The sequence below is a fragment of the Meleagris gallopavo genome, chromosome 8 (assembly GCF_000146605.3).
Source record: "Meleagris gallopavo isolate NT-WF06-2002-E0010 breed Aviagen turkey brand Nicholas breeding stock chromosome 8, Turkey_5.1, whole genome shotgun sequence".
Taxonomy (NCBI): domain Eukaryota; kingdom Metazoa; phylum Chordata; class Aves; order Galliformes; family Phasianidae; genus Meleagris; species Meleagris gallopavo.
In genome coordinates, this window is record NC_015018.2 from 3,725,949 (window position 1) to 3,738,390 (window position 12,442).

Below are 12,442 nucleotides of genomic sequence, written 5' to 3' on the forward strand. Positions count from 1 at the left end.
TCCTTTTATTTTTTAAATGGACTGTTCTGGGAGAAAATGCAGCCCCAGCGGTGCTGGGCTCGTGGTGGTGCCGCCTGAGCAAGCCCCGGGGGGATCAGGCCCATCACCATCATGTCCCACTGGGCCAAAACCTGGTGTCTGCTGCAGCTGCTAGCAGCCATTGCACCCCATTGCCACACTTACGCCGTGTGACCCCAGTGCATTCCGCTCAGAAGGAGGAGACCAGCCCTGTATCCTTGCAAAGTGTCAGCTTTTTGCCTTCTCCTCTCCCAGCACTTCCCACGTGACAGCAGGGACAGGGACAGCCTCACTTGTGAGCCACTCTGGGGTAGGTGTTGATCACAACTGGCATCGGGTCTCTGTGCCCTGCATGCCCTGCTCCTGATTCTAATGGCAGCACATAAAACACTGGGTGTATTGTTCACTCCTGAAGAGCAAACGTGCAGTAAAGATGCTTATTGCACAGAGTGATCATGGAGTAATGTGGGCTGGAGATGCCCATGACGTGCGATGCAGGACCCCCACCTGCCATTGGGGTGCCCATGGCCACTGCCTTTTGATCACAGCAACCACAGCTCTCTGCAGTGTCACACAACACTTTGGTTAACTATCTCCTACTGTAGATCACCACAAAGAAGGGTAAAATAACCCAACCGAACAGCAGAACCAGCCCCAAGCTGACTCCTGCTGAAGACAGATGTCAACGCGCTGCTCAAAAGTAATTATTTTTATTTCAACTCTATAAAGTATACAACAGGCACTCAGCAATTACAGCTGCAGGGAAAATACAGAGCAAAACAAAAGCGGTTAAGTTCATGAAAAAAGTTCTCAAATCTACATCAAAAGAGTGCAAGTGGTCGATGACCGTTGAATGACAGACTTTTTTTTCTGACAAACAAAAAACTCTTTTATGTAGAATCCATCGTAATACGAAAATCAGAGAAATAAGAACACAAAAATAAAGGACCAGTGTCAGAACAGTATGGATTGGACTCAGGACGAGACAACTCCGAATGACATTTCCCTTTGGCTGCTAATGCCTGGAGCTGCCCGTGTCTCAGCACAGCACCCGCTGGGCTGGTGGGAGAAGTGAGGAGGCTCTGGGCAGCTCCGTGGTGCTGCGTCCCCCAGGGGGGCACTTGCTTTTGTGGGGGCATTTGGTTTCATGACAGAGACTCGGTGGCAAGTCGCATTCAGGTGCTCATCTTTTTTTTCTGGGCGGGATATTGACTGTGGGTTTATAAAAGATGATGGGAGCTGGACTGCACGATGGGCTGGAGCTGCACGGCATAGCGGAACAGGAATACCTGTGTACAGACTGATAGGATGTCATATATTAATTTGACCCGCACATACATTTATACATTTCACAGAAATGACTCTGTATCTCATTAACAGATACACAGCTCTGGTACATTTAACAGAAATAAGAGAACGACTTCATCATTTCTGTAATTCATCAATATTATATAATAAAGGCTTATAAATTGTCAGCAGAAAGAACTGTAAAACGCAGCAAGCTAAGAAAGGACAACATTTTGAGGTGTGTTTGTCTTTGTCATGCAGCATAACACCAAATTTGTATTTTGTTATAGGATGCCATGGATTTAAGGCACTTGCAACAATGCCAGATAGCTATCGTGTTCTAAACCTATGGGACGATGAGTAACAGTACAGTCGACATAAAGTTTAATAATACTGACAATTATGACATTAATTCAAGTCTACTTGGATCTAAAAACATTACATTACAAATAAGAAAATGAAGAAGTAATGCCATGGAACTCTAAATAAAAAGTTATATGAGTACCACAAAATATCAACACGAAAATATCTATTTACAGAAATATTTGCTTGTGGTCCTGTTGTTAAATAAGAGTTTGCTATGAATAATGCAGCACTGTAAGAAGCTACAGATCATCTGTCTCTTATGACACCGACCGTAATACACTTGCTTTAAATACGGGAGCTGATATCCCCTTACGTAAATACACCGCCGTCCCAAATATCAAAAAAGGAGACAAAGAAGAAAGGACAGTAAGTGGGAACACAGAGGCAATCAGTTGTGAATATATATATATATATATATTATGCAACTCAAATATATTACTTATAAATGAAGGCGTCTATAATATACATACGCTAAGTTTGTCGTTTAAAGGGTGCCGAGTAGAGGTGATGGAAGAAGTTGAGTGAGGTGTCTGATACCAAAATAAATCTATATTCAGTACAGTGCATGCCACACGATGCAGGTCTCGTGTGTGGCACAAGGAAAACGGGCAGGAAGGAAGAAAACAATGCATCAGCCCCTTGAAACCTTTCTTCCCGTAAGGATTTGAGTTGCACCGAGAGCCGCGGCGCTCCTGGCCACCCTTTGCTCAAAGGCAACTGAACCTCTGCTGCTCAGTTACACACTGAGGCAGCCTACCCTGTCTGTTCTGCAGAAAGCCAACAGATGCTCCAACTTTTCTCCTCCGCGGCGCCCACAGCATTGAGTGAAAATCTGGAAGGAGGTGGATTAACAACTCAGCCGTATTGCGGCCACTGCCCATCTGCCTGTCTGCTTGGATAATGGGTGAGTATTTTAGCCCTAGTGTTCAGCGTTTGCTTTCAGTGTTTTCAACCTTTCTGTGGAAAAGCAAGAGCTATACAAGAGATACCTGGTGGATGCAGTGACTGTCTCTACCCTACAGTTTTCAAGGCAAACAAATCTTAACGTGCTGCTGCGCGAGATGAGCGAGCACAGGAATAACCTGGTGTCCAAGAGCGGATGTCATTGCCCTTCCCTTCTGCACAACTATGGAGAAAATTCAGCCAACGGACTGGGTCTGAAGGAGCCCATGACAAGTGAGCTCTGTAGGCTGCTTGCAAGCAGCAGACACTGCGGGTGCTCTAAAAGAAGCGGAGGAAACATCTTTTTAACATGCTCTATTAAGTGGGTCGCTTTCAGTAGGAACATGGAAAAGATTCAGCATTGGAGAAAAAAGAAATTCTGAACATTGGTTGGCAAAAGTTGATCTTCTGACTGCTAGTGTATATAACAGCTCTTGAGATCAAATGGGGCAGTGTTTGCTATTTGAGAGGTCTGTTAGAGAGACTGAAATCTGATGTTTTTTATTGGTACAAAGGGATACGCTTCATGTCCCAGGTGTTACACAAGTAGGCATATAGAATAGGATTCCCTTGTTACGCCTGTGTAAATGAGAAGAGGCTTCACCAAAGCAAAGGAAAAGTAGTGGAAGCCAGGGGAAGACGTACACACACCACCATCCTTTCCACCTCTCTTTTTTTGTACAAGTCAACTCAGCTTTGGCTATCCCCAGGTCTTAAACACGGCTGCTGGCGACATGGTGTGCTGGAGATAAGGCAGGCCAGTAAATCTCACACAAACACACAAAGTATCAGGTTTCCATGTCATTCAACTGACTTTCCTGCGAAACTCCTCCTGATTTAGTTCAATGAGGCATTAGGATCACATTTTTAAGGGCAACTTAAAAACAGAGCAAGCAAACTGGCCCTCCATCACATATTCTGTTGTCTTCATTGGCTTTGTAATTAACACGGAAGAGATGCAGACATGGAGATGTAAACTCATCTGTTCTAAGAGAATGATGGAGAACGATGCCTCTTGCTACATATTTTTGAAAGGTTGGCTGACTGAATCGGTATATTCACAGATGAGGGATGTACATAGCACCTATAAAATGCATTATGGACCTTACATTTCTCCTTTGGGTTCTGGAAAGTTACAAGTTAAGCTTAGTTTTATGCCTAATAGCTCACTGATAAGATCGGTTGGCTGCTGTCGCTTTACTATAGGACCATTATTTAAGCACTATTTTATACGTGAAACTGAGAATTTGATGATTTTTTTTTTTCATGCATTTACGTATTTCTACCAAAGGAAAGGAAAAAAACGCAAATGTCATGTTATGTTACGTTCTCGGCTGTATGAGAGAAGCGACCCATATCTGCCTTAACAGGATCTAGAGCAGTTGTGCTTTTGTTTCACCAGGTTAAAAAAAAATAATCTCAGAAAGAAAGACAAAGAGTAACATTCAGTCTTGTCGTGAAATACTGCTTGGAAAGAAAAAGGACAAACTGTACCACTGCTTTGACATGAACTCTTTGACCAGTACTGTTGTGGTCCTCCTTTGTTCCTGGACTGGCCAACAGTGGAAGACCTACTGAGTTGAGTGTGGGAGAAGCCCAAATCCTGTACTGTATTTAGCTACAGCACTTAATAAATTACTACTGATCCTACTGATAAAGCCAGTACCTTGCAGCTAGAATTAATTGTGTCTTACACTATGAATCTTTCAACATTTGTAATTAGAGCGTAGCAAGATCGTTGCAGTGATAAAAAACATATTTCTCTACTGGTGAAAGGCTTTGCGTCAGGACCACCATGTCAACTGCTAGATTAAGTCTGAACATAAAACATGAAGAGCACTATTGTCATCTAAGCAATAAGTCCTAATGCCACTGTAGTTACTGTAGCAGCATCAATCAAGGCATCATGGTGACCCCGAGCACGAATCCTCCCCGGTTCTTTCGGTTTCGCTGGCAGCCATGTCCCAGAAAGCTGTCTTCAGCAAGGCAGAAGCAGGTAAGAGAAATACATTAAAAATCTATGTCCCATCCTGAGTTGTCATCAGGAGGTGGTTCATCATTGTCCTCAGGGAAGCTGTCGAAATTGCTTGTGTCTGTTGGAGATGCAACCTGTGGAAGGGACAGAGTGAAAGAGATGGGGACCGTCATCAGAGCTGTCTTTGGGAACCTCTACAGATCTCTTCATCTCACAACAGCAATCATTCAAAAGTATTCAGTGGGTTTTTTTTACTCTATTTGCTCTGGTCCCAGAAATACAGCTATGGACCAGAAAATCCTAGCTGCAGCAGGCCAGTGAAGTTCCTATTGATGTGAATGACCTAGGGCCTCGAGAGGCTTCAAGAACTTTTCTACCAATTGGGATAAGGTTGGCAGAAAAGACTTGGAATGCCAGGCATACCCTTCTTCCCCTGAGCCCAGAATTCCCAATTTATGCCTCCAGGATCCTGAATTTGAGGATGTGAGCTGGGCCTCTGGTGCCTTTGAGTATTCTTCAATCCATGTAACCTATTTGAGATACTGATATTCCTAGAGCATTTCTGAATTTCCAATTATCAAGACTGAGTTTCAACCTCTAAATAGTTTATGAAGGCCATGTACATTTCTTTTCTTTTTTAAAAAATAATGTTATTTAAAATCTACTGTAACTAGACTGTGTCTGGTTGTTGGTCTTTTTTGCTGTTGTTGTTGTTGTTGTTTTTGTTCACGGTGATAACTTAAACTTTCTTACAATGAGACCATTATATATTCCAAACAGTTGGAAAAAAAAAAAATAGACCAGCAGCTCCCAAGGCCAAAATAATCAACGTCATACTGAAGCAGCACCTTGAGCAGACAGTGAAGGCTGAAGAGGACTGCACTCGATAAAGCAGTGCTGTGCAGGAAACACCTTATTTTTTAGCCAACCTACAGTCCATGAGATGTATCTGATACTGGATAATTCACTACTCAGCTGCATTTACCAGATGCTGAAAATGTCTTGGGGAAAAATTGAGTTCCGTGCATATTCAACTCATTGTGAAAACAAACAAACAAAAAACAATACAACTATATTTTTACATATTTTACAACTGTGGATATTTTCTTTTTTTTTAGTTATCCAAGTCTGTTTACTTTTTTGGTAACAGCACCACTGAGTTGGAGAGCCCTTATCCATATGGTTCTCATCCTTAGTGAGTTCTGAGTTCTGCTTTTCTCCATGGTCCCTTGTGCTGACCCGTGTGTCTCTGTTTCTCTCAGCACATCTATCTCTGGGAGAAGCATCTCCATCCAAGAGGATAAAGCACAAGTGTTGGTAGCACCTGTCTGGTCTCTTACCAACATCTTGTGAAGAATTATGGCACAGAGATCTGTGCCTCTTTCTCAAAAATAAGAGCTGTGATAGAAGACAGCACATCTTTGGAAGAGTCATGATAGATTGAACCTGTGGTATCAAGGGTCAACTGCTCCTTGAAGCAACATCCCAGCAGCAGGCTGTAAACTGAGTTCGATCCTAAAACCCCGTGGAGCGAGGGCTGAGGAGTAGCTTTTGATTGCTTCACTGGTAGTACTAAGAGCTAAAGAGCTGTGAGAGGCCTATTTCTGAAAAAAATAATAATAATAACAACAAGAAAAGCTGCTCTCCGTGTTTAGCTGTCCTGATTCCTTTCCAGCTAAGGAGGGAAGGTGCACTGATGGAAGGAAAAACTGATTTCTTCTCCCAGAGATTCATGTTTTGGGTGGCTTTGCAGACACAGCCCTTACTGAGAGTTGGGACTTGTGCCAAAGCAGCTGAGCTGGCTGTGGAAAACCAGGCTGAGTGGGACTGACAGCTTCAGGGCTGGAAAAACGTCAGTGAGGTTCACTTAGTAATGGAAGTACATTTTGGAGAGGATGCCAAGAAATAATCCTAACAAAGCGTGTTGGCGCTGACACAATCCTTTCCTGATATCGTGTTGTTTCTAGCTGAAAAAGCCAAGAAAGTGTAACTTCCTGCAAAAAACACCAGAGAACGTGGCCTTCCTCTAGGCAGTGCCAAAGGGGCAGAGACCACTTCTCGTAGTGGAGCTGTGACATGGAGCCATTTATGCTCTTGGACACCAGGTACCTCTGAAGTCACCACTGCTGGTTGTTCAGTCGGAGGGGTAGACATGCAGGGTTGATACATGCACCTGGTAAAAGCAGCATTGTAAGTGCTCTTGCTAAGCTGAAATCCGCTAAAACAATTATAAAAACTTCTCTGGGCATTTTCATCTACGCTAGCATCCTGCACAATGCATGGGTAAATCAGGAACTGAAATTAGATATAAAGAAATAAACCTGACTTCATTGTCTGACTTGAAATGTGGCAAACAAGTTATTGGAAAATTAACAGTCATTACAAATCAGCTTAACAGAAAAAAAAAATGCAGTTTTGATTTATAGAACATCTACAAGCTGCTTGAGGATTCTGCTTTAGGCATTTCTTCTGCTGACTGCCAGTGACTTTGGTAGCCCATAGGAAAAATGGGGGACACAAAACTCTTTCCTAGACATTAGGAGAACTTTGGGATGGCAGATGGCTCTGGAGCCATTCTTGCTGCTGCTACAGGACCACGGGCAGACTGAGCAAAGGGGTGCAATTAAACATGATTGCTAATGTCATTCTCTCGTTGATCCATTGGGAGAGGCATGGAGAGAAAGGGATTAAGTTGAAACAAGGAGGAGAGGCTGCCAAACAGAAGGGGCCAAGGTAATTTCTATCAGCTAATCCTGTTTGGTTTCCCTTTGCAGTGGGCTTTGTGGGTAAAGAGCTCACAAAGACATCAAAGGAAGAGCTCTGCTGCAAAGGAAAACGAGTAGAGCTGTACCTCTGAGTCTGCTCCCAGTTAAACATAAACCAGTCAGTAACAGGGCTTTTCATGTAGGACACGGACGCAGGAAAAAAGGGTAACAAGCACAAAAGAAAAGAAGTAGGAAAGGTTAATGCAAAAGAAAGGGAGATGGCTTACAAATCCCACTTGCCCATCAAAAAAAAAAGAAAGAAAAAAAAAAAAGAGTAAAGGAGAAAAAAAAAAGAGGACACATCTGAGAAAAGGGGTGAAAGTAGCAGCTCCCTGCCGGAATGTGCCAAGTAGATGAAGAAACATGTGCAGCAGGTGAAAAAGAGAAAACCATGTAGTAGTGAATGATTCTGCCCAGGCAGCCAGGAGGATTTCATCACAGTCATGCCTCTAAAAAGCTGTCTGCTGGAAGAAACTGCCAGGAGACAAAGTATAAGTGGAAGTGTATTTGAATTGACTTCTTAAATCGGGTTTTGCTTTATTTTGTTCTCTGTCAAGCACACTCAGATGAAATAAACCACTTCACTATAGTATACTAGTGTCCAAAGCTCACAAAATTAATGTTACAGAGACATATTGGCTGGGAACTAGAAAAAAGCAGTAAAACTTACACTTGGTATTATAGGAGGTGTCAGTGTCCCTTTTCGTAACCCTTCCCAGTTAAAGCCTTCAAACCATCTGGAAGGGAGAGAAGAATAAAGCAGGTTGGGAAGTTAGACACGTGGTTAAAATATCAGATGGTGAAATTTAAATTGCTTCAACAGTAGCTTTTAACTCCTGCAGCCATGTTCTTCAAATTGCCTAATTAGCTTTCATCATTTTTGCAATCGTGTTTGCATACATTTTCTTGGCTGAAAATGGATTGTGTCACAACCCAGTGGGGACACCACAGCAAGTACAAATTATCAGTGTTCAGAAGAAAACTGTTGCTCACTGCAGGTGTCCTGGCAGCTGATCTTTCCTTCCTATATGGTCAATCCCTCCCATACAGTCAGACACTAATGTCTAATGGGCTAATACAGTTTGGGTTGAATGGTGAGCTCTGAGCTCAGTTGTGAGTTGAGTCTACCCCAAAATGTCCATCCAATGCACTTCTGTTGCTTTGGAGATGGGAGCAGAGAAGGATGAGCGCAGAGCGCATGAGGTTGAGATAACCCACCTCTGTGGTGGTCCCTAACTTGTATTTTCCTCTCAAACAGTGTGAAAACTCTGCAACAAACTTCTCTGGCAAAACGGAGCTTATAAAACATAACTTAAGAACTCTCTCCTGTCAGACCAAAAGCTTTGATGAATTAATGTTATGGGTGGAAATTAAGTTTGTTGTGGGAGGAGGGAAACTTTGGGAAATTATTCAGCAAACCAAAGAAACCCAAGCAGGCAGTGGCAGAGTTGGATTGTTTCCAAACATGTTTCTGCATTCAAGTAATTCAAGTGTAATGGTCAATGTGCAATGTGTTTTGGTCATAGGCAAGGCTGGAATCTATACCAAAACACAGGGGAAAAAAGCATCCAACACAAATTCAGTTAGACTTTAAAGCACAATAGGAGGGGAAGATCAAAGGACCTTAAGAAATGTGGGTTTTGCTGAAAATGGAAGTGTTTGAAATGTGTGCTTCTAGGGGTTAAAATGTTGGATGGCTGGGAACTCACTTACTTGTGCTTTTGGATATCTTTCACTCCATTTTTCAAGTTCCCTAATCTTTCTGATGGATTGTCCCTATAAAACAAATAACAAGTTAGGTTACTTTCTTAATCCTTCCGACGACTCATTTTTTTACAAGTAAGAGAAAAGTTATTATATTTCATGCATTTACCTGCATAGTTTTTAATTAAATTAGCAGCATTTTTGGCAATCTTCTTTGGAAATTCAATCATGTCAATTCCCCTTAATATTATGTTATAGGTCTTCATAGGGTCTGGGCCTGAGAAAGGGGGACTTCAGAGGGAAAAAAAAAAAAAAGTTTACAAATTTCTCTTTAGAACAGCACTGAAGCTTGATTAAAGAAGGAAACAAACAAACAAAAAACAAACACCAAGCAAAACACAGTATCCTACTGTGGGATTGTGAATTGAGGAAAGTTAGACGTCAACTAGCAATGGACTATGACAATTCCACATCCAAGAGGCTTTGCTATAGCCTGGATTTAAGTGATGCTGGCTGGAAGGAAGTACCAAAGAGTAAAGTCATATTTCCTTGAGCAATATATGCCAAATGTCTCGTTTCCAAGACAGCCCGTGTCCCAGCAGCCTAAGGAACAAGGAGCCAAGATGTGCTTGCTGCCTTATTTTCTATTTCATGTTGTGACATGCTTTCATTGTGGATTAATTAGGTTTCTAATGGTTTAACAGAAAAGGGACAAGTTCAGTGAAGAAGAGCAGTGAGTAGATAAAGTGCCCCTAAAAGTGGATGCTAGAGTTTGCTTGCTTTGGGCTGCTACCATATACATGCTCTTTCTTTCCATAGTTGAATTATAAACCTTTTCCCCATCATGTTCAACTCATTTTCAGTTTATAGGATCTCAGTAACAAAAATTAGGGTAGAATACAGTATCATTTCACACACATTTCCTAAAAAGCCTGCTCATGTGTTGCCTTCTGAGAGATCTGCATGGAGACTGGCTTAAAAGAAAAATTCATCATAAGGTTCAGCAGCACAGCACTGAAGTTTCACTGTGCCATTCCAGCACGCGCCTGCTCTGAATCTTTCCTGTCATCTAATCAGGGTGACAATGGCAGAAATATTTGGATCCTTTTTCAGCAGCTACGCCAGCTCTGATGCCCATACCTGCCAGTCAGGAGTTCATACATTAGGATTCCCAGTGACCAGTAGTCTGCTGAAATATCGTGACCTTTGTTCAGGATGATCTCGGGGGCTACGTACTCTGGAGTTCCACAAAAAGTCCATGTTTTCTTTCCAAATCCTATTTTCTTTGCGAAGCCAAAATCAACCTGCAAATGGAGGAGAATAGCATCAGAGCTGAGCAAGAGGAGGAATTTCAGCCATGTGCTCGGTTTCTCTTGAAGTGAAGCAAAGCAGAAAGAAGATTTCCTTGTGGGAATATTATTGCAACCAAAACACTGTGGGCTGTTCAAGAACCAGACGACTGCAGTGACCTTTTTGCTGATTTACCCTTCATTATGCCAAGAGAAGATCCTCGTCAGGGAAGAAGAACAAATGACAACGCTGAACACTTGAACGCTTCTTGGAGATGTAACTTCACATAGGCTTGGGTTGCCTTTTTTTTTTTTTTGAAAGTCCCTGTGCAAAGAACTGTTTGGGCAAAATACTTTCTGAAATATCCAGTGAAAAGTTCAGGTTTCTCTTCTCATCAAAGAGTGGTGTAGTAAAATCAACTCATCTGAAAACACTGCACTGCACTGGTGGGCTCAGCTTACAACCTGTAGCACAGCATAGCATGCTACAGACAGTCAAGTAAAATGAGATTACATAGGGAACCAAAGCCACCCTTTGGGGCCTGAGCTGAACTCGGGTTAATAGGCTTAGTGTATTCATAGCTCTGCTCTCTCCTGCCGTGGTACTGTGCTTGCCCAGAGCTGTGGTCTGTAGCACACTCTGCTGTCCCTTGACGGCTGAAATGCTCCTACATCTTCCTGCACCTGCATCCTAAACTGCCATCCTAAACAGTGACAATCCCACAAGAAGCAGGATCAGTCATGCTGCAGGATCTGAGAGACTTCCCTGCTTATCATGGATGCAACCAAGGAGATCAAAATGTCTAAGGAGCTGAGGGATGGTGATGGGACTAGCAGTTCCTGGGCTAGATCCTTCTGGGGTGGAGAAAAGGACAGTCTGGTACCTAGCCCACCTCACGAGAACCCTCGTTGGAATGCTGCAGAGGACAAACTCTGCTGTCACTCATAAAGCTGAGGGTCACAGTGACACATGCTGGCTGCTACTGGGCCATAAAGGCCCAGAGATGGTGATGGTCTGACTTACTGCTCCCCGGGAGCACAAGTCCCAAGTTTCCAAAGGCAGGGAAGAGTCTCTAGCCTAAGAGGCAGAGATGTTGCCCCACTGAGACCCTCAGGAAGGGCATCAGCTCCTCTGGGACGCAGATCTTTTAGGGCTGCATCCTCCGCTGATTGCTTCCCACGGGCCCTGATCTTCCCTAGCTAGAAAGGGGGGTTCCCAAAAACCTGTGATGCAGCACATCTTACTAAGGGAATGAAAGAATCACAGAATGGCCTCGGTTGAAAAGGACCACAGTGATCATTTTTTTTCAACCCCCTGCTGTGTGCAGGATCGCCAACCAGCAGACCAGGCTGCCCAGAGCCACATCCAGCCTGGCCTTGAATGCCTCCATGGGTGGGGCATCCACAACCTCCTTGGGCAACCTGTGAACAGTGCCTCACCACTCTCTCTGTGAAAGTCCGTTTTTTTCCTCTCCCCTCTCTGTAGCTTGCAGAAGTTATAATGTTATTAAAAATAAAGACAAACCAAATTACAACTCCCTTTCTCAAGTAAGAAGTCTGATTATAGACCATTTTGTGCCACAACAAGGCTATGGTTAAAATCTGCATTAAGAATGACTTTTTTGTTTATTTACACAAAGTAACTCACCCAGAAACGACAGCTTGCAAAATATTTTTCACTTGACACCTATAAAGCTCACAAATACAAGCCCACATTTTTCAGCTTTTCGGTAGCTTGAAAATCGCTGGATGGATTTCTTCTGCTTCTCTTTTCTTCTGCTTCTGCTTTTCTAAGCATTTCCACTTCAGGATTGCTGCCCTGAATTTCAAGCTGACTTCTGGCTACAGAGCCAGAAGTAGTATTTTCCAGCTTAGTAGCAGCTTCAGTCTGCAGGAGGTTGGGAAAACATCCCAGTGATGAGTGACGACATGCTGGCCCTGACTGTAATTCAGAATCTACTGGTGGCTACCATAAGGAACTGGACTGTGGGCTGGGTGGACTCTTCTTCTGATCCCTTATGGCTAATTCTATGTTCTTTACCCACAATACTAGTTGTGTAACACTAGAAAAAAGTCAGGGATCATGTCTTTTTTTT

General features: G+C 43.0%; 1 protein-coding gene across 1 annotated transcript in view; it reads right to left on the reverse strand.

Annotated features, from left to right (window-relative positions):
• Positions 1–712: 712 nt before the first annotated feature.
• Positions 713–12,442, reverse strand: part of PRKG1 (protein kinase cGMP-dependent 1) — a 346,287-nt gene continuing 334,557 nt past the window's right edge. The window contains 6 exon segments of the mRNA XM_019618026.1: positions 713–4,722; positions 8,024–8,090; positions 9,067–9,129; positions 9,227–9,239; positions 9,242–9,348; positions 10,198–10,361. Coding sequence (XP_019473571.1) covers positions 4,624–4,722; positions 8,024–8,090; positions 9,067–9,129; positions 9,227–9,239; positions 9,242–9,348; positions 10,198–10,361 — 513 coding nt within the window. The 3' untranslated portion in view covers positions 713–4,623.